Source organism: Macaca fascicularis, chromosome 3, assembly GCF_037993035.2.
Source record: "Macaca fascicularis isolate 582-1 chromosome 3, T2T-MFA8v1.1".
In the NCBI taxonomy this organism is placed as follows: Eukaryota; Metazoa; Chordata; class Mammalia; order Primates; family Cercopithecidae; genus Macaca; species Macaca fascicularis.
The window spans coordinates 170,895,733-170,921,958 of NC_088377.1; the positions used below are offsets into that span (position 1 = coordinate 170,895,733).

General features: G+C 44.4%; 2 protein-coding genes across 9 annotated transcripts in view; both read left to right on the plus strand.

The window, feature by feature from the left end:
- AHCYL2 (adenosylhomocysteinase like 2) overlaps nt 1–3,518 on the plus strand; it is a 212,763-nt gene extending 209,245 nt beyond the window's left edge. For all 8 annotated transcript variants that reach the window (XM_005550750.4, XM_074035973.1, XM_005550744.4 and 5 more), the window contains one exon: nt 359–3,518. In XM_005550750.4, coding sequence (XP_005550807.1) covers nt 359–365 — 7 coding nt within the window. In that variant the 3' untranslated portion in view covers nt 366–3,518. The remainder of the gene's footprint in view (nt 1–358) is intronic.
- A 4,242-nt stretch (nt 3,519–7,760) lies between these two features.
- STRIP2 (striatin interacting protein 2) overlaps nt 7,761–26,226 on the plus strand; it is a 58,367-nt gene continuing 39,901 nt past the window's right edge. Inside the window, exons 1-4 of the mRNA XM_005550752.4 lie at nt 7,761–7,924; nt 13,082–13,151; nt 17,410–17,484; nt 25,715–25,849. Of these exons, the coding sequence (XP_005550809.1) occupies nt 7,796–7,924; nt 13,082–13,151; nt 17,410–17,484; nt 25,715–25,849 (409 nt within the window). The 5' untranslated portion in view covers nt 7,761–7,795. The remainder of the gene's footprint in view (nt 7,925–13,081; nt 13,152–17,409; nt 17,485–25,714; nt 25,850–26,226) is intronic.

Genomic DNA, 26,226 nt, shown 5'->3' on the forward strand with positions numbered 1-26,226 from the left:
CACTTCCCCTAACTGCCACCCTCAAAAGACTCTTCAAGGCCTTAAATAGTGTTCCCCTTCCTGAATTTGCCTTTTGGAGACAGAGAGGTGGAGTTTGGGTAAGTGGCTATTTGCCTCATTAAATAAAGTTCCCCTTCCTTAATTCCTTTCCCCATTTCATCTTGTTGCCATGATTTTTATCTCTCTATGGAGAAATACTGGCCTTTTTCAATGATGTGAAAAGGAGACACAGTTATCTCCTGTCACTGCACACTCCAGGAAAGTCTCTGCCTCCTGTTACACCTTTAGGCAGGCTCTTCATGTCCCAGCATCCCCATTAGCTGATAACATCACAGTCTCATCTTTCTTTTCCCTCCAGGTATTAAGTTCCCGTAACTCAAACCAGAAGTTTTAAGGAATAGAACTCCAAGCCTTTTCTCCACTACTATACAAGAAAGAATTCAGCAAGCTGCTTCTCCAATCAAAGCTGCCTGCCGTGCTCACCCTGTGTGTTAGGTTATTTATTTATTAAAATCAAGAATCCTGTGCCTGTAGCATTGGCCCAGAGTGTGGTTACTGCCCTGAGGGCCATGAGAGCCACAGAGGACAGGCTGAGGAAGGAAAGAAATGGAGTCACTGCTCCCAGTGCATCATTTGCATCATTCCCCATTGACTGAATCCTCAGCAGTGGCCATTTTTTCCTCTTGTCCAGGCTCACGAGTTAGTCCAGAGATTCCATATTACCCGTTCCCTGGAGTTTTCTGGAATAGATTTTCAGCACCTGCTTTTCTCAGCTTTGGCCCTTCCCCAGGTGAGGCCGTTGGGAATTAACATGGCCAGTGTTTCAGGCAAGATTGGATTCCCAATCTTGACCATCACTATCACTGCCTTCTTTATATAAAGGCTAATAAGGAAGGAGTGTTATTTATGGCTTTGCCAAGCTACATCAAGAACTCAGCTGTGCTGTGCCTACCAGGGGTCTCCTTTCTTACCCAGGACTCCTTTCTTCTCCTTGAATATTTATGTCCATTTTAACACTTGCTGGTTGCAAGAGGGATGTGCCTCCATTATTTCCTCCACAGTTTTGGTATTTGTCAGACATTTGTTTTGCTGTCTTTCTAGTCCAGCCAACCTCTGCTCAGGAAGTGGGGCCAGCTCCACTGGGACCCATAGTTTTACTTCCTTGTCATTTAATTGGATATTTTCCAAGGAAGCCCCTCCAGATTAGCACTATCTCAGAAAAGGAGAGCTTGTTGTGAAGCACTGCTTCCTGAAACTTCCTGCTATTGCCTAAAGCTACGTCTGAAACAGTAGGGAAAGGCATACTTTTCCAGGGACTTAGGGGTATAGGCTTTGGAAATGGGACCGGTCTTTCAGACTCAGAGCTTGATACCCTAACGAAGCAGAATATATTTATTTGTTTCCCAGGGAGGTCATTGCAGCTTGACTGGCTGAGGGATACAGAGATGAAATTGTAAACTGTACCCAGATCATCAAAGCTAATTTGACTAGTTTGAACCTTGTCAGACATTCATTCCTTTGACAATTGCCATGGATGAAACTTGAGATCTGCAATCTGATCTGTGGTCTTCTCTGCTGGCATATCTTTTATAACTCTTCCATTTGAGGATTCTGTATTTCAGAGGCAGTTTCTTGAGTAACTCCAGTGCTACAAAAAGAATTAGTAATGTGTTGTGGGCAGCGTAACATTTTATGTCCCACCCAAAAATTGGATTCCTTTTGGAGACTGATCTGTTGGTCTCAAGGGTTTCATTGGGACCAGATTGGTTCTAAGAGTTAGTCTGGAGTGGCCCTAGGAAACTTGAATTAAATAAGCCTCTTCCCCTTATCGATCCTATTTAACACTCTCAGGTTTGTTTGTTTCCCACTTTTTTCCTATGCTGATCTGCCTCAAAGTCTCAAGACCAAGGTGGCTCAAGGAAACACCAGACCACTCATGACCACTATAACCTTCCCATCCTGATTCTCTTCTTCTACCTCCACCCTCTCCAACTTCTCTTGGTCTTCACATACACTCTCAGAGCTAGTCTGAAAGTGACCTTACTTTTGGAAGTAGGAAGTGGAACTTTGGTAAATGACTATTTGCCTCATTAAATAGTATACAGGTTCAGCCCATAGACTACAGTTCTTCAGAGGCTATATGTCTCAGCAAGTACTGGTTATATTCTTTTTTATAAGGAAGATCATAAATGCTAAAAATCCCACTAAGACATTCAGTTCTTCCTTTTGCCTACCTAGTCCTGATTTTTGTATTAATTGGGTCCCTTTAGCAAGAGATTCAGATCTTTGTACCTTATCTTATATCCAGAGCAGATTCCATTTGGCAGATATATGGTCTCTAGCCTATTGTATTCTTAGACCAAAAATCATAACCTGCTGTTTCTCAGCAAAGCCTTGCTCTCTGGAGCTTACTATGTGCTGGTACTTAAGGAGTACATTCTGCCTTGCTATAGTGAAGAGACCCACTCCAAATAAAAAAGGAGCCACACTGGGCTTCAAGTTAGGTTGCCAGTGTTGCTGCCCATGATGAGTTATTTGCCTCTGAGTTTCAGATGACCTCTCTTCTTTGTAGGGACATTGTGCCATCAACATTAAGAAGAAAGAACCACAAGCCTCCCAAGTATTTGGGTTCTATCTTAGGGTTGAAATCGGTCATTATTCCCTCTACCCTTGGAATCAGAGCAATGTATCTTCTTTCCTCCAACCTCTTACCTTAGATGCATCCTAGTTATCTGGAAGCATGGGAAAGAAGGCTAATTATCTCTTTGTATGTGGCTCCAGTCTGTGAAGATACATACCATTTTCTCTACAATGAATCTGTGCTAATATTTTGCCACCTTCTTTTCTTTTCCCCCTTAGAGACAGGGTTTCACTATGTTGCCCAGGCTAGTCTCAAAATCCTGGGCTTAAGCAATCCTCCTGCCTCAGCTTCCTGAGTAGCTGGAACCACAGGTGTGTGCTACCGTGCCTGGCACTTTTTTGCCTTCTTAATGGAGATATTCAGTTTTCTTTTTTTCATTTAAACAAAGAAAAAAAAAATGTATCTACTCTACCTTCCCTCTGCTCTCCTCCCTCCCAATCCTACTTGCCCATATGAGCACGGCTCCCCATGGCCACATACTCTTGCAAAGCTTTTTTGCTGCTTCGCTTTTCTCTGAACAGATCTGATATTGCCGCTCCTGTGGTTTTCTCAAAATTAACTTTGCCATGGTTTTTAAAAAAGGAATCAAAATGCATTGTTGCATTAAGCTTTTTCAATAAAGGAAAATTACAGAAGGAAAATAGGCAACACCAGCAAATTATATGTGGACAGGTTCTAAACTATATATATATACATATATATATCTCTATATATATACGTAATCATCTAGTTCTGTCATCTTACTGAAAGGAATAAAACTTCTAAGGATCATCATTTCTGAGAAGTTCTTGGAAATCTTTATGTCTAAGTGATTGTATTAGATCAGCAATAATGACTATGTAATCTCAAAAAACAAATAAAATATTCTTAACATGGACTCTTAAGGGTATTTCTTGTTTCTGTGAACTAGGAATTCAGAGATGAGAGAGATCTCTGGGCAACAAACTAGAGATCCTGCTGTAGGGCAAGGATGTGAAAATATTACCAATGGGCATGTTTGAATGACCTTAGCTTTGTTAATAAATATCCTGTTCCCCTCCTACCTGCCAGCACACACGTGCATCCTGGCTGTGTGTATAAAGAACCTGCCTTCTCAGAACCACCACCCTGGGGGTTGAGGACTGTAGGCTTAAGGCAGAGAAACTAAACCATAGTTCTAGGTCCCTGACTCCCTTTTAGTTGAAAAGCGCAGGAAATCAGCATCCCCCAGTTTGGGACCAAAGGACCCTAATAACTAGGACCTGATTATATCCAGCCAAAGGGAAGAAAGAAGTGCATCAGGCAGAGATTTGTCTCTAAATCAAGTTGCCTGACATAATCAACCAAAGGATGAATCCAATTGCCTATTCTTTCTCAACTGCCAGTAGAGTAACCATCTTTGGGTAGCTTTCTGATAGCCACCTTCTTTAGTTGACAACCTAAACTAGTTCTGCATCCTGTATGCAAGATGTTTTCTTTCCATAGCAGAATCTTCTGCCACTTTGGCTTCTGATTATTTAGATTAAGGGCCACAGGACTAGAATAGTCTGGGCAGTCGGTAATCCTCAAAATTAGTGGCATTCCAGTTAGGAGGAGAATGCAGCAGCTAGCAGTGAAGCCAGTGAGGCAGCTGAAAGGATTCGCTCCCCTGCGACAGGGCTTGACTCCTCATTTGTGAAGGATGGAACCTTGGGTGCCTGGGTCTTCATTTCAGAATCACAGGGTAAGCCCAAGCTGTCCACTGCTGCACAAGTTTCTCCACCTCACAGTATTGTGGAAAATAACTTGAACTTTGAAACAGGCTAGCTTGGGTTTGAATCCCAGCTCTGCCATTTACAAGTTACGTAACTTAGCCAAATTACATAACCACTCACAGCCTTGATTTTCTTGCCTGTGAAATGGATACTGCTTATCTCCTAGGGTAAGGATTTAATGAACTGATGTATAAAAAGTGCTGCTTATTTACAGAGCCTGGCGTGCACTGCTGACTGCATAGACATAATTCCTTGTCTCAGTCTAGAACCCTACAACCTCTGTTGCATCATTACACCCACAGGTGCCCTTTATGGAGAGAGGAGGGTGTTCTATCCTTTTTTTACTAAATTATCATAACTGCCTGGTAGCCTCAAAAAGCAGGTACTTTAAAACTTCCTGCATCTTATTAAGCTTTCTCAGTGCCAGCTACTATCCATTTAGTAAAGTATCTGACCTCTGTGGATTAAAGTGGAGTGCTTATATGGGGAAAAGGGTATATGTGATTATTGTAACTATACCTATTTATACCTCCAACCCTCTGCTGGCAGCCTTGAGTTTTGGGACAAGGGAAATTGGTAATGTAGGTTTTTTAATAAAGTCAAATATAAAAATAACAGCATTAGAGTCATCTCCGCAAGGTGGAAAGACTTGACCAGCCTCGACTAGCTCCCAGGTATGGGTGCCTCTGTGGTGAATGGTATTGATGGCTAACATGCCTTTGTTGACAAATAAGCTAAAATAAATTGAATGTGTGCCAATTCCATGGCCTATAGTTTCAAAGTTTTCAGTTACTCTGTGATTTCTTGTTGCATCTTCCAGTCGTTTCCAGATATCTTCCTCCTTATTAGAAATTTTGAATGTCTGGGCCTATAATGAGCACATAGGTGTCTGATCTTAGTAAAGGTCTTCTATTCCACTGAGATGTGGAAAAGATCATGGATTGAGGTCTCGTGTTGACTCTACGCAGTCTTCATAGCACCAGTTTTACACATTCCTTCTCTGAAATTAAAGCCAGATGGAGCTCTAGGCTTAGTAAGTGGCTTTAGATAGCCAAGCCACCAGAGGGGACTTGCAAGCTGTCCTCTATCCTACTCCCAAGATCAGTCTGCCCTTTCCACTAGGAGTAGGCAGGAAAAGGAATAAAGCGTTAAAACTGGCCGCTCCTGTCTGCTACCACGGTTGATATTCTGCTGATTGACTAGGCTCACAAAAGAATATGAAGTTCTGGGCCTGTTAACCTTAGGGCTCTGACTACTTAGGAGGAGAAGAAGTACTGGGAAGAAAAGAGATAGAATAATGAATTCTTTTTATTAAGAAACCCCAATGGGCTGTGCTATGGCAAGTTTACCACACTGAAGCAGTGATGAGCAAGGCGTGGGTTGTGAATTTTAAAGCAGAGTGTAATTTTTTAAGAGTTTAACAAATTATACCCTGAAAAAACTCCAAAGTCAAGTAGTTCAGGCCTTGAGCCAGGGACTTTCTTGGAAATTCATATCAATTCAATTCTGTAAATGCCCCTTCCGCCCCCCCCCCCCACCACCAGGGACATTTTTCAGTATCTGGAGAGATTTTTGATTGTCGCACTAGTGGGAGGATACTACTTACTGGCATCTAGTGAAGAGAGGCCAGGTATTCTGCTAAGCATCCTACAATGCACAGGACAGCCCACTACAATAAGTGTTCAGCCCCAATTGTCAATAGTAGAGAGACTGTGAAACCCTGTGTTAAACGTACATAAATTAGGGGCATACAAAAATGAGCTAAATTTGGTCTTACTCGCAAGTAGCCTATATGTGGATGGGGAGATGAGAGGGACTGGAAGAAGAAAGGGAAGATGGGTGGGTACAGTAAGGAGATATTGAGGACCAGGGTGAGAAAACCCAAAAAGCTCCAAAGAGTGCTCTCAAACTTGCCTTGTTCTGTCACCTATGAACTGGCAAAAGGAAAAGTGAGAGAGAGAAAGATGGTAAGAAAGGGACAGAGTTGTCCCTAAGATATGGGAAGGTGGATTAATTCCTCTAGGCCCCTTGCTTTGGGTATATTGTGGAAAATGTTAGGATTTTGGATCTAGGCAGAACTGGCTTGACACCAACACAGCCTGAATGAGTTGAGGGCCAAAAGGAAAGCTTTGTGGAGGAGGAGGAGGTGATAACTAACTAGAATCTTTAAGGGAAGGGAGAAAAGGAATCAACCAGGAAAAGAGAAGACAGTCTCCTCCAGACAACAGCATAGGCAAGACCCTGAGACGAGATAGAATATGATACCTTGGGAACTGCAGGGAGGAATCTGCAAGTGCCGGTTTCCTCATCAGTAACATTGGATTCGTAAAAATACCCTGTCGGGGAGAGGTATGATGTGATATCTGGAAAGCGCCTACTGCAGTGCCTGGCACCAAGCACAGTTCAACAATCCCCCAGACCCTTCCGAAAGCAACCAGGCTAGGGAGAGCGATTTGGTCCCACCCGTTCCCCTGGGCCTATGTCTTTGGGGATTCTATTACCAAGTCAGACTGTCTAAATATTTACTACAAGCTGCTTTTTTAAATTCAGGAGAGGGCAGATCAAACAGCTTCTTTTGCTCCCAGTAACAATGAGCCCTTAGGAAGCATGTTAGAAAAGAGAGAGGAAGGAAAGAAAGGACTGGCGAGCAGGTGAGGTGAGGGTGGTGGCTTGCTCTCCAGCCAACATTTACACACCATGAGGAAGAGGCCCCCTACAGCAGAGAAGGGCAGATGACAGGAGCAGCCCTCGAGGGCATCACCAATTTCAGTGACGGAAAAACGCCCCCAACACACCCTTAGACCCCCAGTCTCCCAGCCAAGCCCTAGCTCCGGGCGAGATGCGTTCTCTTCAGAAAAACGCTGAGAATTCTCAGCTTCCGGAGACAGCGAGTCCCTCGTTTCGGGCGATGTCCCTGGCCACATGGCGGTGCCATCCCTCCTCTGCGACTAAGCGGGATATGGGACGTGTGCAGAAGCCGGGATGTGGGGGTCCGGGTCGGTGGTAACAGGGAAACGGAGGCTGCAGTGGAGCAGGAGGCGGAGACTAGAGCTCCAGAAAAGGTCGCTACAGGGACGGGGGTGAGTGCTGAGAGACACCGAGTGAGGAGCACAGAGATAAACCTCCTGAGCTCAAGGCCCAGCTTTCGCAAGTCGTGGAGTCTGTAGCTAACCTAGGAGTCTCTGGCTGCCAGCAATGCAGCAGGACTAAAAAGATACCCCCAAAATCTCTTCAATGAGCCCCCACCTCCTCGTGTCCCGCTCCGGCCGGTCGAGCAGCCAATCGCCTCGCGGGGCGGGGTTGCGGCCAGCGGCCGTAACCAATAGCGGCGGAGGGGGCGGGTCCTGGCTCCCGGCGCGCGGCTGTGGGGTCGCCCCGGGCAAAGCGAGCTGAACCCTGAGGGGAGCCGCTGACCAGCAGCATGGAGGACCCCGCCGTGCCCGGGACCGGGGGCCCTCCCGCAAACGGCAATGGCAACGGCGGCGGCAAAGGGAAGCAGGCGGCGCCCAAGGGCCGCGAAGCGTTCCGAAGCCAGCGGCGGGAGTCAGAGGTGAGGAGCCCGGAGAGCTTCGGCTGGGGCCCGGAGACGCTCGCGGGCGGGAAGCGGCGGCTGAGGTGATTCGGCCTCGGCCCCGGAGCCCTCGGCGCGCTCGGTCAGCCCCGCGCAGTGGGCGCCTGCGGGGTCCTAGCGGCTGTACTCTGGGCTTTTTGGCCCCGACCCTTGTCCGCACGTCTCCTGCCGCGGGTTGGGGGCTTTCTAGCCCTCTGGCTTTCCCCCGCTGCGCGAAGATGAGCGCGGTATTGAGCGGACCAGGTACTTTCCAAATATTTATCTCACTTAATCGCTGCAGCCCCTTGAAGCAGAAATTCCGATCCCAGTTTATGGAGGGGGGAACAGGAGCGGAGAGGTGAAGTGACTGGCTTCAGGGATGGAAGGCTGGAGCTCAGCTGCAGGAAAGCAGGATTGGCGAGTGGGGCAACCGCACTCCCCCACCCCAGGCTGCCTGCGGCGGGCCCCTGGACAGATCCACTGTGGCCGAGGGACTTCTGCCCGTTCCCTGCCCATCCCCTTCCCCCACATCCCCCATAAGTCTTAGGCCGTTTAGGGAGCGCCTTCCGCGGACATCAGGCCCCTGCAGTCCAGGAGTGGCTATCTGGAGGGAGCAGTCCCAGGATACAGATAGGAGTATGAATATTTCGATCTCTTCCTCCTCTCCTGAAAAAAGAAACGCTACCTAGGAAGATGAAAGCATTGAATTATTATCACTCCCCTATCCCCTCATTGAGGCAGTTTCCATCAGTTGGATCTGAGCGGAGCCGGAATCAGAATAGATGACAAAATGTCAGATGTGGCAGGGTCTGCAGAAATCATCTGGTATAGCCCTTTAATTTTACAGACCTAAAAGAAAGAGGAGTGACTTGCCCAAGATCAGACATCTGGCATACTTTGTGGTCAAGAACACGAGGCTTTGGAGTAGTCGGACCAGGTTTTGAATCCCAGCCCTATCATTTACTGCCTGTGTGATTTTCGGCACATTACCAAACCTCTCTGAGCTCCAGTTTCTTCATCTGTAAAATGAGATTAACACTGCCTACCTCAGAAGGTTGTGATAAAGTCAAAATGAGATAATTGACTATAAAATGTTTGGCACAGTGCAGGCACAATGCATGTAATTAGTCAGTACATAGTAACTCTGAGTATATTACTATCGTCATCATCATCATCATCATCAAGTGGCAGAGCTGGTACTAGAAGCCAGGTCTTTGGCATTCCAGACCTTGCCTTACCATTTAAATAGCATTTCAGTTTCCAAAGTGATTTCATGTATGCTTTCCATTTTGATGTAGGTAGAGTAGGAGGAATCCATTCATTTTTTAAAAGGTAGAAGTGGAGACGAAAAGACTGGCCCAGAGTCACCACCTTGCAGAGGAAGAGCTCAGCCCTCCTGTCTTGCTAGATGATATCCACCACATCATCTCCCTCCCTACCTCAAGATGAGTCTGATCTTTTAGGGCACCCTGTACCTCCTTCCCCCACAAAGACATTGTTCTCGCTCAAATGTTTTTTTGGGGAGGTGAGCCATTCATTAATTCAATAATTATTTATGGAGGACTTTCTGCCAGTCACTATTTTAGGTGCTAGGGATATATCAGTGAACAAGATAGGGTCTTCCCCCATGGGGAGACAAATTGTGAGTAAATAAATAAAATAATTTCACAATCGTATGTTCTATGGGGGGAATAAAAGTCTCTGCCTGGGTCTCCCTTCTAAGGTTGCAATCTGTTCCCCACCTGTCAAGGCTTCTTCAGGCAAAGGCTCTGAGAGTACAGTCCTTTGAGACTCGAAAGCTTTCCACCTGCACCGCAGTTTACCTGCTGATTGTCTGCAGCTGCACTCTTCATGCCTGGAAATGAACAACTGCTGCAATCATCTCTATCTGGGCTCATTGCCTGCCGAAAGCCTGGCTGGAAAGATTAGCTTTCCTTTACCTTCTGCGGCAGCAGAACTCCTTTTACCTGCCAGTACATCCCTTATCACCACAGTACCCAGGTGCCAGATCTGCTTTTCTTCTCTGCTTCTTTTTGCTTTCCCGTGGAAGGCAGTCCTTAGAGGAGATGGGTTTTTTTTTCCTCTCCAGGGCTTTTAAAAAATCACTAGAAGAGAATTACTGTGGCACAAGTTAAGAGAGCCTCATCATGTATCACTGTTTATGGAAGCACTGTTGACCTACCTTCTCCCACTGGCTTCGTGTGTGAACGAACATCCCAACCTAAAAAGGAAGCTAAAGAATAATTGTTTGCTTAATAAGAAGAGTCTTAACCTAACAAAAGGATTCATCTCAGACCTCTTTTAGCCAGATCTGGTTTATTGATCTCCAACTCCTTGACAAAGTTTTAACTGGTCTGTGGTAAAACGAGGAAAATTCAGGTCATCGAAGTGACTTTTTCTAAAAATTTAGTTCAATATATTAAATTTAAGGATGTATACAATTTAAAACAGTGTTTTCCAAACTGTTTTAGGGGGCAACTATTAATTGAGGCTAAAATTTTTATTTTAAAAAATAAAGCCAGTGTGATGGCTCATGTCTTTTATCCAGCACTTTGGGAGACTGAGGCAGATGGATAGCTTCAGCTCAGGAATTCAAGACCAACCTGGGAAATGCAGGCAGACCCGATCTCTACAAAAAATAAAAAATAAAAAAAATTTAGCCGGGCATGATGGTGCGCGCCTGTTGTCCCAGCTGCTCAGGAGGCTGAGGTGGGACAATCACTTAAGCCCAGGAAGTTGAGGCCACAGCAAGCTGTGATTGTGCCACTGCACTCCAGCTTGGGTGAGAGGAAGACCCTGTCTTTAAAAAAAAAAAAAAAGGAAAGAAAAGGAATAAAATAATATAAAATAGTGCATCATATGCAGTAAAGGTAAATACTTTGTTAAACTTTTGTTCCAGTTTGTGTGTGTGTGTGTGTGTGTGTGTGTGTGTGTGTGTGTGTGTGCGCGCGCGCGCGCGCACGCGCGCGCACTGGGATATAATGTAAAATGTATCATTTTTCCAAAAAGTTTGAAAAAGTTTTTAATGGCTGTTCTTTATTCTGAGATTCTGTCCTTCATTTTGGGGGTTTAAACAGTTCTTTTTTGAATTTTTTAAAAAAGTTTTTAAAGTCCGTGCCTATCAGAATAAAACAGCAACAACCCTCCGTCATTTGCCACTCTCCACCTTTTTCTTTTTCCCTACTGTTCCCTGTAATCCAAAAGTTTGGAAATCTTTGCTATAGTGGATTTAAACATGATTCGCCTTGTTGACAGTATAAATTGACGTAATGTTTTGGGGGAACAACTTATATACAAAGAGCTTTAAAAATGTTCATAAGATTTGATTCATTAATTTTCTTTATAAAAATCTATGCTTAGGAAATATCCTAAATATAGAAAAAAGCATAAGTCTATTACAGTTTCATGCATATAATAAAGGAAAATTAAAAACAATTTAAATATTCAACAGTAACTAGTTAAGTAAACCAATAAATGTACATCCATTTATACAATCATTTAAACTAATAGTCATAATAATATGAGAAGAATGCCTTTATAATATAATATTAAAATCATAAATAGAGTGACCACCCACATAGTGCTACCAAGTGCTAGGCTGTGTGCCTTTTTGTATTAACTCATTGAGTCCTTAAAATAACCCTATGAAGTAAGTCCTGTTATTATCTTCATTTTACAGATGGGAAAACTGAGCAGGTAATTTTCCAACAATTCCCTGACACCAACTAGATGTCCAGCAATTCAATTCAATTCTGACACTAACTACCTAGAATTATCACAGACCCTGCAAGTTAAGGGCTCAGTCCTACAAGGCCCTATTTTAGACGCCAACCATAGGTGGGATCCCCAAGCTATCTACACTTCAGCCTGGCCAACTACAAATTAAGCGGTTATCATGATCTTCCATTCAGGTTCCATAATTTGCTAGAATAACTCACAGAATTCAGGAAAGCATGTAATTAGAATTATAATTTTATTATAAAGGATACAACTCAGGAACAGCTAAATGGAAGAGATGCAAAGGACAAAGTATGGGTTTGGGGTGGTGCAGAGCTTCCATATACACCCTGGGCAGCACTCCTCTAGCACATCTGTTTATTCCCCAAACCAAAAGCTGCCTGAACCTAGTTGTTTCTGGGTTTTCATATGGTGTTTCATTATCTAGGCATAATTAAACTATTGGCCATATGACTGAACTTAATCTGTAGTACCCCTCCCCTCCCTGGATGTGGGGATGGTGCTGAAAGTTAAACACTAATCATGTGCTTGGTCTTTCCTAACATAAGTCACCTCATGAGCATAAATTCTGGTAAAGCTGACAGTGACTCATTATGAATAACTGACACTCCTATCACTCAGGAACTTCTAAGAATTTCAGGAGCTCTGTACCAGGAACCAGGGGCAAAGAACAGTATATTTTTTATGTCACACTGAGGTTCAGAGAGGTTAACTTGTCCAAGATCAAATAGTATGTGACAGAGCTGAGACTGAGAATTTTTAAAATTCATATATATTAACATATACAGGAAGGAAATATCCCAAAATGTTTAAATAAGTTAGAAGATGGGATTATATTAAAATATATTTAATAGGATTAACTTTATACATACATCATCATAGGAAATCTAATCTTTACTACAACTTGGAGTGGAGATGTTGTATTATTTGACAGTCCTAAAGTTGCAGAATATTAGAGCTAAAAAACCTCTTTAAAAATAAGGAACTATGATCCACAGCATGAGACTTGATCTATATCATACAGTGAGTTGATGACAGAACTAAAGCTAGAATCCAGTGCCCTTTGTTTCTATCTGTCTCAAATTTATATAAATCAGCTAGATGCTCCTCTGGTCTGTGTTCATGTAGATTAGATGTGGACACAGACCGTAGCTTTCATATGTTTTTGAGATCCTGGCCCTTTATTTAGACTTTCTGATTTTGCATGGGAATCCTCAGCCCCTCGCCACACTGAGCCTCAAGTTTTGGCTTGGTATAGGGTACCTCTGAGATGAAAGACCCAAATAGGACTCTCCTAACTGTCTCCCTGATCTAACCTTGGCCTCCATGAGGGGAAGAAGGTAAGTAAGGGTACAGTCTTCCCTTGGCAACCCCTTTTTCCAAGTTATCCCAGTTACCAACAAGATTTCTCTGTTACAGGGCTCTGTGGACTGTCCCACTCTGGAGTTTGAGTATGGAGATGCAGATGGGCATGCAGCAGAGTTGTCAGGTATGAGGTAGATGAGTCAGTAGCTAGTGGAAGAACGGCCAGGAGGAGAGGGAAGGGGCCTGTGATCTCCCTGGAAGCTTGTCTGTTCTTACCAAGTGGCTGTTGAACCAAGGCTGTTCTCCACATTCCTTTTTCTCTCCACCCCAGAGTGGTAAATATCTCTTTATTTGTCTTCACATTTCCTCCTGTGATTCTCCTTGGCTATGGTATTCTTCATTCTGTCATTCTATCACTCTTTCCTGCTCACTCTTCTTTATTCTCTTTGAAAATAACTGATTTGGTGCACTCTCAAATCAGTTTTCTCTCCATCTTCTCCCTATTCCTTCTCTTTCTCTTCCTGTCACCCGTATCTTTGCCTGCCTCCTCCTTTCTGCTACCTTTTTCTATCCCATGCCATCTCTTTTTCCTTTGTCTCCTCTACCTCCATCTTTTCCTTCTTCCTCTCTCATCTGCCCCTTATTAAAATCTCAACAAAGTCTGAGGAAAAACTCCATAGTCAACTGGCCAGCTGAGCAAGGCTGGACCATCATAGTGGAGTTCTGCTTGGATGTTTATGAGCTGGAGTTAAGTGATTGCATTCATCTTTCAGTGCTGGCCTGCTTCTCTCTGTCTGGATTTTTAGCTTAGGGTAAATGTGATCTCCTCACATTAAGGGCCTCCATGTTACATGTGCTACAAATGCCAGTTATTAATACACGAGCTTTGGGTGAGATGGTGTGAAAGTTAAATATTCTGTCACATGGAAGTGATACTTTGAGACATGCTTTTTCAGAGAAAAGAGACAATTTTAAAGAAGTTCTTGTGCATAAGCACAAGGAATAAATTTTGTGATGAGTGACAGAGAAATAGAGAGCTAAGTTTAATAACCAACAAAGGATTAGAATTCATAATAGGAATATGATACAAATATATATATATATAAAAGAGAGGAGAGAGATGAGCAACCCAACAGAGAAGTGGGCAAATAATATAAATGGGAATTTATAGAAGAAAAAGCCAAATGGTCAATAAATATATGAAAATATGTTGAACTTTATTAGTAAATGAGGAAAAACAAATTAAAATAATATTATTTCACAATCAGCCGGGCGCGGTGGCTCAAGCCTGTAATCCCAGCACTTTGGGAGGGAGGCCGAGATGGGCGGATCCCGAGGTCGGGAGATCGAGACTATCCTGGCTAACACGCTGAAACCCCGTCTCTACTAAAAATACAAAAAAATTAGCCGGGTGAGGTGGTGGCGCCTGTAGTCCCAGCTACTCGGGAGGCTGAGGCAGGAGAATGGCGTGAACCCGGGAGGCAGAGCTTGCAGTGAGCTGAGATCTGGCCACTGCACTCCAGCCTAGGCGACAGAGCAAGACTCCATCTCAAAAAAAAAAAAAAAAAAAAAAAAAATATATATATATATATATATATATATAATTTCACAATCATCAGAGTGCAAAACTTAAAAGCCTGGGGTTGGTGAGGGTGCAGAGAAATTAGTACTTTTATGCACTGCTAGACATTGGGGAGCAGAATATAAAATTGAAAAGCATTTTGCTTTATAAAATTGGAAAGCATTTTGCTTATATCTTGCAAAGTTGAAGATGTACACATATTGTGACCCAACAAGTCTACTCCTAAATATCCATTCTAAAGAAAATTACACTTGGGCACAAGAAAATATACAGAGATGTTTATTGCAGCCTTATTTATCAGTGTAAAAAGTTGGAAACAACCTACAATGCTCATCAGTAGGGAAATGGATAAACTATAGCATATTAGTGCATTAAGCTATTGAATAGCCATTAAAATAATTGATCTAAATCAAGATATTTATTTATTTATTTATTTATTTATTTATTTATGTTTTTGAGACAGGCTCTGGCAATGTTGCCTACGCTGGAGTGGCACAATCTCAGCTCACTACAGCCTTGACCTCTTGGGTTCAAGTGATCCTCCCATTCTATCCTCTCAAGTAGCTAAGACCATAGGCATGCCCTATCATGCCCAGCTAATTTTGTGCCACCATGTCCAGCTAATTTTGTTTATCTTTTGTAGAAACAAAGTCTCACCATGTTGCCCCCAGGCTGGTCCTGAACTCCTGGGCTCAAGTGATCCTCCTGCCTTGACCTTCCAAAGTGCTGGGACTACAGGTGTGAGCCACCACACCTGGCCTCAACATGTTTCAATATCAATAAATGCTTGACTGGGCACGGTAGCTCACATCTGTAATCCCAGCACTTTGGGAGGCCGAAGCAGGTGGATCACCTGTCAGGAGTTTGAGACCAGCCTGACCAATATGGTGAAACCTCGTCTCTACTAAAAATACAAAAATTAGCTGGGCATTGTGGCGTGCACCTGTAGTCCCAGCTACTCGGGAGGCTTGAACCCGGGAGGTGGAGGTTGCAGTGAGCCAAGATCGCGCCACTGCACTCCAACCTGGGTGACAGAGAAAGACCCCGTTTCAAATAATAATAATAATAATAAGTGCTAAAGACAAAATTGGGAGAAAGGAGCAGTAACAAAGGAATTTATACAATGGGATACCGCTTGGATAAAAAAGTTTTTAAACAGAACAATATCATATGTTTATAGGCATATATGCATATAGCAAAAGTAGAAAAATAGGCATATGAGGATACACACCAATTTCATTATAGTGGTTGCCTCTGGAGAAGGGAATAAGATAGACTGGGGAGCAGCAGTCTGAAGCAAATATAACAAATGCTAACATTTGTTTGATCTGGGTAGAAGATAATACACAGGTGTCTTAAATGTACTATTCTGTACTTACCTGTATATAAAAATTCATAATCTAAAATTTAAAAATAAAAAGACCAGAACTACAGTTCAGTACCTAAGAGCCTTGCCCACTTTTCTGATTTGGCTTATGGTGCTTTACTCTTAAAAATATATATATTCACCTTCTACACTAATGACTGAAGAATTTAAGATTCAGTGATGGGATTTGCTTCTGGTCACTCCTGGATTCTGGAACTTAGGACTCAAAAGCCCTGACTCCCAGACAAGGTGTTTCTCAACCATTACACAGCTGGCTGGAGCATACGTGAACTTCTCTTGCCTTGTGAATTACCTGTGACCTAGTTAAATTTCCAGGAAGGGTCTCAGGTAGGGAGCAGAGATTTAAAGGAAATCTGTTCTATCTTTTGTTGACTTCTGTATTTCAGTTCTTCATCTTCTGTAAGATGAAAGTACGTATATAATGTTCTGCAGAGAGACAGCAAGAGAGTAGGAAAGGGCATTTTTATTGCTTTTCTTTTTTCTTTCTTTCTTTCTTTTTTTTTAAGAGACAGAGTCTCATTCTGTTACCCCAGGCTGGAGTACAGTGACATGATCATAGCTTACTAAAGCCTCAAACTCTTAAGCTCAAACAATCCTCCACCTCAGCCTCCTAAGTAGCTAGGACTACAGTCATGTGCCACTACACCTGGCTAATGTTTAAATTTTTTGTAGAGATAGGGTCATGCTATGTTGCCCAGGCTAGTCTCGAACTCCTGGCCTCAAGCAGTCCTCCTGCCTCAGCCTCCCAAAATGCTGGGATTATAATCCTATAGGTCTGAGCCATCACACATGGCCGGCATTTCTATTTCTCATAAGCTTTCTGCATTTTGTATTGAGAAGCTGCTGTTAGCAAAGTTAGATTTTCCTGGGTGCAACAGCCCTTTGACAATCATAGCTGTTCTCTAGAGTTTTTTTTTTTTTTGCAGCCTCTGCTTAGTGGCTGTGGGCAGGAGTCTAAACTTGTATACCCTTTGAGGAAACTTAGCAGGGAGAGAATGAACTGGCTCCAATCCTGAAGAGCCATCTAGCACTTACTTTTCAGCCCTTGCCTTGGTTTCCTGATCCAGCACAAGGATCTTTCTTCTAAATTTCAGGAGTTGTGTTGCCCTCCTCTTCCCTTAGAGATAGGATAGTTCCTGGTTGGGTTGACAAAGCAGGAGTTGCAGCCCTGAGAAACAGGAGTGATGAGATTAAGCTCTCTGTGCTCCAGTCCTCCTGGCCCTCACCAAATGTTGAAGGCTGCCTTCTCTGCTGCAGCAGCCAGCTGGCAGGAAGAGGACAGGTTTGATGGTTTAATCTCCCAGGGACACAAGTGGCTATTTTTAACTGCTCTGAAAAGGAGGAAGCTGGCTTTGGATTGAATTGGACACAGGAATGTGTTGGAAGCTTTAGCTCTTTCATGCCACCCTCTCTACTTTGGGCCGCTTCTTTAAGGATCTCCCAAATGTGACTGTTCTGTTTTTCCTGCCACAGAATTGTATAGTTACACTGAGAACCTGGAATTCACCAATAACAGGAGGTGCTTTGAAGAAGATTTCAAGACTCAAGGTAATTCCAGATCTTTACTCATAGAGACCTGCTTTTTCCTTCTATGATATCCCAGCCTGATCTAGTAAAAGGCTAAAACAAAGTGGGATCCCTCATCCCCTCCATATTAGTTAGGGTTCTCTTAGAGGGATAGAGCTAATAGGATAAATAGATAGATATATAAAGGAAAGTTTATTAAGTATTAACTTACACAATCACAAGGTCCTACAATAGGCTGTCTGCAAGCTGAGGAACAAGGAGAGCCAGTCTGAGTCCCAAAACTGAAGAACTTGGAGTCCGATGTTCGAGGGCAGGAGGCATCCAGCACAGGAGAAAGACGTAGGCTGGAAGTCTAGGCCCATCTCTCCTTTTCATGTTTTTCTGCTTGTTTTATATTTGCTGGCAGCTGATTAGATTATGCCCACCAGATTCAGGGTGGATCAGCCTTCCCCAGCCAGCGGACTCAAATGTTAATCTCTTTTGGCAGCATCCTCACAGACATACCCAGGATCAATACTTTGTATCCTTCAATCCAATCAAGTTGACACACAGTATTAACCATCACAGATCCACCCCTTGTCAACTGGAACTCATACACATCTCCTGAGATCATACATAATCTTCCAATAAAGACAAAAATAAGGGCATAATTATGCCTAACATAGTACAACTATCCTTCGTACAACTGGAAACTCACCAGTACCCAACCCAAATAGTATTATATAAAGTTAACAATACTTAAATGCTGATATGAAGTCAATAAATCTTATGTCACATGATAAAGGAGAAAGGAAATAAAATGAAGATATTAGTACAAGTGTATACATGCACAAACATGTTTTTTTTTTTTTTTTTTTTTTTTTTTGAGACGGAGTCTCGCTCTGTCGCCCAGCCCAGGCTGGAGTGCAGTGGCGCGATCTCGGCTCACTGCAAGCTCCGCCTCCCGGGTTCACGCCATTCTCCTGCCTCAGCCTCCCGAGTAGCTGGGACTACAGGCGCCCACAACCGCGCCCGGCTAATTTTTTGTAATTTTTAGTAGAGACGGGGTTTCACCGTGGTCTCGATCTCCTGACCTTGTGATCCGCCCGCCTCGGCCTCCCAAAGTGCTGGGATTACAGGCGTGAGCCACCGCGCCCGGCCACACAAACATGTTTTTAACAAAAGAAGGAGGAAATACTCATGACAATTACAGTCCTCATTTCTGCAGCTAGTCACTTGGTTGTAGCTGGTTTTGATGACTACCTTCTTCTACTACCCATTCTGTATTCCCTTTGCCTTCAGCAAGCAACTTGGCAGGTCGTGGTTTTTTCCTGGTGGAGTAACCCAAACCTTCATTCCTGAGGGGTCCAGGTCATTTGTAGTCCTGCCTGGATTGGGTTGTTGTGGTTTCCCATCAACCTTAATCACAGGGCATAGTAATACTAAGAGACACCCTAATGGATCTCCTGTATTCCATGCATACTCTTCCTTACCTCCATTGTGGAGTAGTAGACTGATTTCATCTTGATAGTCTGGGTCAATCACCCGAGCCAACACTGTAACTCCCTTCTTAGCCTGTTGACTTAAAGGTAGAAGGACCCCAAAGTGTCCAGGTGGCAATCTTAACTTCCAGTTTAATGGAATCATTGTTGTGTCTCCTGGTGGCAGTGTTCCTCCCTCTGGAGCTAAAACCTCTAGGCCAGCGTAACGTAATGTCGCGGAAACAGGAAGCAAAAATTTTGCTAGCAGATCACTAGGGGTGATGGTGAGTGGTGCCACTTCCACCCCTTGATTCCTGGACCAGTGAATCCTGACTATGGGAAAAACAGTACCATATACTGGATGCTGATTGAGAGCATACACGGCCTTCTGGAGAACTTTGCCCCAGCCCTGCAAAGTATTGTCACCTAGTTGGCATTATATTTGTGATTTCAAAAGGCCATTCCACTGTTCTATCAATCCAGCTGCTTCAGGATGATGGGGAATGTGGTAAGACCAGTGAATTCCATGAGCACGAGCCCACTGCCATACTTCTTTAGCCATTAAGTGAGTGCCTTGGTCAGAGGGAATGCTTTGTGGAATACCATTACGGTGGATGAGGCATTCTGTGAGTCCATGGATGGTAGTCTTGGCAGAAGCATTGCTTGCAGGATAGGCAAACCCATATCTGGAGTAAGTGTCTGTTCTAGTGAGGACAAACCTCTACCCTTTCCATGATGGAAGAGGTCCAATACAATCAACCTGCCACCAGGTAGCTGGCTGATCACCCTGAGGAATGGTGCCTTATCTAGGGCTCAGTGTTGGTCTCTGCTGCTAGCAAATTAGGCACTCAGCAGTGGCCATAGCCAGGTCAGCCTTGGTGAGTGGAAGTCCATGTTACTGAGCCCATGCGTAACCTCCATCCCTGCCACAATGGCCACTTTGTTCATGGGCCCATTGGACGATGACAGAGGTGCTGGGGAAAGAGGCTGATTGGTGTCCACAGAACGGGTCATCCTATCTACTTGATTATTAAACTCCTCCTCTTCTGAGGTCACCCACTGGTGAGCACTCACATGGAATACAAATATCTTCAGTTTTGACCACTCAGAGAGGTCCATCCACACACTTCTTTCCCCAATCTTCTGTCACCAATTTTCCAATCATGCTTCTTCCAAGTCCCTGACCATGTAGCCGAATCATTGGCTATAGCCCATGAATCAGTATATAATCGCACATCTTGCCATTTCTCCTTCCATGCAAAGTATAGAACCAGGTGCACTGCTCAAAGTTCTGCCCACTGGGAAGATTTCCCTTCACCACTGTCCTTCAGGGATGTCTTAGAAAGGGGCTGTAGTGCTACAGCCATCCACTTTCAGGTGGTGCCTGCATATCATGCAGAACCATCTGTAAACCAGGCCCTAGTCTTCTCTTCCTCTGTCAACTTACAGGGAGTTATAGGGAGCTTATAGGGAGCCTCCCCATGCAGGCTGGGGGTGGCAGGACTGGAGACCATGGGCATTTGAGCCACTTCCTCATGTAACTTACTTGTGCCTTCAGGACCTGCTTGAGCCCGATCACGTATATACCACTTCCATTTGATGATGGAATGCTGCTGTGCACGACCCACTTTATGGCTTGATGGGTCAGAAAGCACTCAGTTCATGATAGGCAGTTGAGGTCACATGGTGACTTGATGGCCTATAGTCAAACGTTCAGTCTCGGGCCGGGCGCAGTGGCTCAAGCCTGTAATCCCAGCACTTTGGGAGGCCGAGACGGGCGGATCACGAGGTCGGGAGATCGAGACCATCCTGGCTAACACGGTGAAACCCCGTCTCTACTAAAAAAATACAAAAAAAAACTAGCCGGGTGACGTGGCGGGCGCCTGTAGTCCCAGCTACTCGGGAGGCTGAGGCAGGAGAATGGCGTAAACCCGGGGGGCGGAGCTTGCAGTGAGCTGAGATCCAGCCACTGCACTCCAGCCTGGGCAGCAGAGTGAGACTCCGTCTCCAAAAAAAAAAAAAAAAAAAAAGTTCAGTCTCCACCAAAGACCAGTAACAGGCCAAGAACTGTCTCTCAAAAGTAAAGTAGTTATCTGCAGAAGATGGCAGGGGCTTGCTCCAAAATCCTAGAGGCCTCCGCTGTGATTCACCTATGGGAGCCTGCCAAAGGCTCCAAACAGCATCCCCATCTGCCACGGACACCTCAAGCATCATTGGATTTGCTGGGTCATATGGCCCAAGTGGCAGAGCAGCTTGCACAACAGCCTGGGCCTGTTGCAGAGCCTTCTGTTCTGGACCCCACTAAGAACTGGGGGGGAGGGGGTCCAGATAAATGGGCAGGAATAACACACCCAAATGAGGAATGTGTTGCCTCTAAAATCCAAATAGGCCCACTAGGCATTGTGCTTCTTTCTTGGTTGTAGGAGGGGCCAAATGAAGCAACTTATCCTTCACCTAAGAAGGAATTTCTCAACAGACCCCACAGCACTGGACCCCTAGGAATTTTACTGAGGTAGAAGGTCCCTGAATTTTAATCAGGTTTATTTCCCATCCTCTGGCACACAAATGTCTCACCAATAAGTCCAATGTGTTTGCTACTTCTTGCTCACTGGATCTGGTCAGCATAATGTCATCAATGTAATGGACCAATGTGATATCTTGTGGAAGCAAAAAGCGATCAAGGTCTCTCTGAATAAGATTATGACTCAAAGCCGGAGAGTTGATATACCTCTGGGGTAGGACAGTAAAGGTATATTGCTGTCCTTGCCAGCTGGAGGCAAATTGCTTCTGGTGGGCCTTATGGACAGGAATGGAGAAAAAGGTACTTGCCAAGTCAATGACCACGTGCCAGGTACCAGGAGATGTGTTAATTTGCTCAAGTAATGAAACCCCCTGATACAGCAGCTGCAATTGGAGTCACCACTTGGTTAAGCTTACGATAATCCACTATCATTTTCCAAGATTCATCTGTCTTCTGCACAGGCCAAATGCGAGAGTTGAACAGGGATGTGGTGGGAATCACCACTCCTTTGTCTTTCAAGTCCTTGATGGTGGCATTGATCTCCACAGTCCCTCCAGGGATATGATATTGTTTTTGATTTACTATTTTTCTAGGTAGAGGCAGCTCTAATGGCTTCCATTTGTCCTTTCCCACCACAGTAACATTCAACCTACCGGTCAGGGAGCCAATGTGGGGGTTCTGCCAGCTACTAAGTATGTCTATGCCAATTATGCACTCTGGCACTGGGGAAGTGACCACAGGATGAGTCTGGGGGCCCACTGTAAGTCAGGCCTGAGCTAAAACTCCATTAGTTACCTGACCTCCATAAGCCCCTACTTTAACTGGAGGACCACAATGACATTTTGGTTCCCCTGGAATCAAGGTCAGCTCAGAGCCAGCATCTAGTAGTCCCCAAAATGTCTGATCATTTCCCTTTCCCCAATGCACAGTTACCCTGGTAAAAGGCCAGAGGTCTTCTTGAGGAAGAATCGGAGAAAAATTCACTGCATAAACTGTCGGTGATGTAGTGGGGTCCTTCCTCAAGGGAACCCGGCCTCCCCTTCATTCAAGGGGTTCTGGGTCTATTAACTGGCTCAAGTCTGGAAATTGATTAAGGGGCCATGATTCTCTGTTTTTATAATTCAAATTAGTCTTTTGTCCATTCGACCGAGGAGTTTTCTGCTTGTATAATTAAGTAGGAATGCAGTAGGCTTCCTATCAGTTTCACTTCTAGGAACACCGTGATGAATTAGCCAATGCCACAGCTTTACATGAGTCAGACTGTTCTGATTGCTCCTTTGCCTCTGCTATCCATTATGGTAGCTACACCTACCTTGCCTTTGATGGTCGAGTGCTTCCACTTGGCCCCTGCTGCCTAGGGATCCAATTATTCCCATTGTATTTAAATTTTGCAGTTGAGTGACTGTGGTTCCCACCATTACATCTGACATAAGGAGAAAAGCGATTACAGGACTCTTCAAAGATGAAGTAGCTGCCTTCACAAATCTGTTTTGTAAGGCATTGGTCAAGGGTGTATCTTCTGGACCCTCCCAGCTGGGATGAGTAGGTCTAAAGTGACTAATCCACTCCACCATCCCAATCTCCCTAAGCCTTTGGATCCCTTCCTGTATATTAAACCAAGGGAGATCAGGCATTTCCAGCTCACTCACAGTGGGCCATCTTTTAATCCATAATTCAGCTGAACAAATAAACTATTAGAACCTTTTTTAACTCCCCAAGCTGCAACATTAAATGCAGAGTCCCTACTTAGTGGGCCTAAATCAATAAATTCAGCCTGATCCAACTCTGTGTTCCTTCCTCCATTATCCCACACCCTTAATTCCCATGCCTGTTCTCCAGATTGCTGTTTATATAAATTAGAAGACTCAAATAGTTCTTTTCGAGTGTAGCACACCTCCTCATGGGTCACACTCTCAACCTCACCTCTAGGGGCCTGCCAGGACTTTCGTCTAGTTATAGGTCTAGAACCAAACAAAGGTGTTGGGGGTAGCTTCTGAGGAGAAGCAGCATTATCTTGCCTGGCAACTGTTTCAGGGCAACTGCCATCACTGTTGCTTCAGGCAGTGCAGGGTTTATCTCCTCAGACAAAGGTGGAAAGGCTGATGGCAGCATGGGTCAGGGAGGAGATATTGCCACTACTGGGGATGGGGAAGCTGTTCCTCCTGGCAAAAAAGGTTCATCAGAGTTTACAAACTCAGTGTGCCCAGCTTCACCAGGGTTCTCCCACATGTCCCCATTCCAAGTTTCAGGGTCCCATTCTTTTCCAATAAGTGCCCTCACTTTAACAGTAGACACCTGACAAGGCTATAAATGTATCTTTAAATGCATCTTTCATTGCAGGTCAGCCACTCGCATGACAAGAGTTTGTGTCTGTTTTTCCACAATTTCAGCTCTTTCTCTACAGGAGATAAGACTCTCACTCAGGGCAATCTTAGCAGATTTGAGGCTCAGTATCTGCTTCTGAAGCTGGGAGACAGAATCCCTGAGTTCATCATTTTCTTTCATCACTTTGTCCACTGAACTTAGGAACAACCAACCAGCTTTCTTATGTTCCTTGGTTCTCCACATATGGTCAAAGGTATTATGTATAGTCATTAACTCCTTGCCTCTCATGACCGGTGAATCAGGAATGTCAAATGCATTTATTTTGCATAACTCTCTAAATAGTTTCTGCCAAGGACTATCAGTGTTCTCCATACTATTAGAAGTAGATTCCTTAGCATTTTTGGATCTAATCATATTAAGCAGCCAGCTCCAGAAATCTCAAAACCACTGAAAGAACTCCATTCTTAATATTCTCTTCCTCTAGAACCACTCCTGGTACCCAAATCTGTATTAGGGTTCTCTTAGAGGGATAGAACTAATAGGAGATATATATATATGGAGAGAGAGAGAGGAGTTTAAGTATTAACTTACACAATCACAGGTATTAACTTACACAATTAGAAGGTCCCATAATAGGCTGTCTGCAAGCTGAGGAGAAAAGAGAACCAGTCTGAGTCCCAAAACTGAAGAACTTGGAGTCTGATGTTTGAGGGCAGAAAGTATCTAGCACGAGAGAAAGATGTAGGCTGGGAGGCTAGGCCCATGTCTCCTTTTCATATTTTTCTGCCTCCTTTATATTTGCTGGCAGCTGATTAGATGGTACCCACCAGATTAAGGGTAGATCTGCCTTCCCCAGCCGGCTGACTCAAATGTTAATCTCTTGGCAACACCCTCACAGACATACCCAGGATTAATACTTTGTATCCTTCAATCCAATCACGTTAACACTCAGTATTAACCATCACAACCTCCATAACCATGTAGACTTTCCTTCTTGCTTATGGGATACAGGGTTCTCTGTGTCTCAAGTGGAGAGCAATGGAGTAGAAGCATGAGAAGCTGGTCCTGTGCTGCCTGATACAACCCTTGACCTTAATGTTTCACCCCATCTTCAACTTTGTCCTACTCTCAATAGTAATTTCATGTGCCCACACTGTGACATTCTCAGACATTCTCATCCATTTCCTTACTTGGTCAGTGGCAATTTGATTTTCAGTTCAACAAATGTGTGGTGAGTATTCTGTGTCAGATACTGGAGGCAGGAGTGAGAAGCAGCTTTTACAAAGAAGTTAGAGTTTGAGAGCAGAGGAATCATGTGCACATCACAAAACTAGCTGAGGCTCAAACAATCCTCCTGCCTCAGCCTCCCAAGTAACTAGGATTACAGGCATGTGCCACTATACCCAGCTTCTGCCCAAGGGCCTTCTCACGCAGCCTATACAGGGCAGCCAGAAAGTGCAGGGAATCAGTGTGCTCCTCTAGTTTAGCACCCTTCATCCAAGAGGAAAATGCTGTATCAGAAAAGTTTAAAAAGTGTTGGGGAAGCAGAGTATTTGGCCAGAGCATTAGTGAGAAAGGTCATTTTATATTGGGCATGTAAGAGTGGGAAAGAGGTCATTTTGTATTGGGCCTGTAAGGATGACTAGGAATTGAATATGTAGGGAGACAAAGGGAATTCCTTGAGGAAAGGCAGAGAGACAGGACAGTATGGGCTGTGTATGGAGGATAGAGGGGATGTTGAAGATGAGGCTATAGACTGGGTTCAGGCCAGAACATTTTGGGTCCTTTTCCCATCCCTTATTCTTTCTCAGTGAAATAAGGAAAGCTTTTGGAGAAAATAATCTTTTTGGGGGGAGCTGAGATCAGAGGTGGCTATGCTATGAGAAGCCTTTCCAGGAAAGGTGGCAATAGCTGACACTAGATGTATATGGCCTTTTATTCCCAGTGCAGGGCAAGGAATGGCTGGAGTTGGAAGAAGATGCCCAAAAGGCCTATATAATGGGACTCTTGGACCGGCTGGAGGTGGTCAGTAGGGAACGGCGGCTGAAGGTGGCCCGGGCTGTTCTCTACCTGGCCCAAGGTGAGTGACTACCCTTGCTAGCTTTAGAGGGGTGGAGGCTTGAGAGGGAAGTGGGCATTATCAGGACTGAGATGATGCAGGCTGTGCTAGGAAAGCAAGGTTTCTTGCCTCTCAAGGACAGATCTTGTCACGTGCTAGGAGTAACCTGTGCTTATGGGGAAGATGAGATAGTGTTGAGTGCTGTTCTAGATCCCTTGGGATCTGCCATTATCTTACCAGGCATGTCAGAATTTTTTATAGGGTTCTTCTTTTCCCTACCCTGTACTGTAATCATATGTGAATACTAGCAAGAGGGTCAGTGTGGCCAGAGCTGATGATGTACCACCAGCTGATCATGGAGACAAGACATCAACTGTGGCCTGGCCCCAAAACTGAGG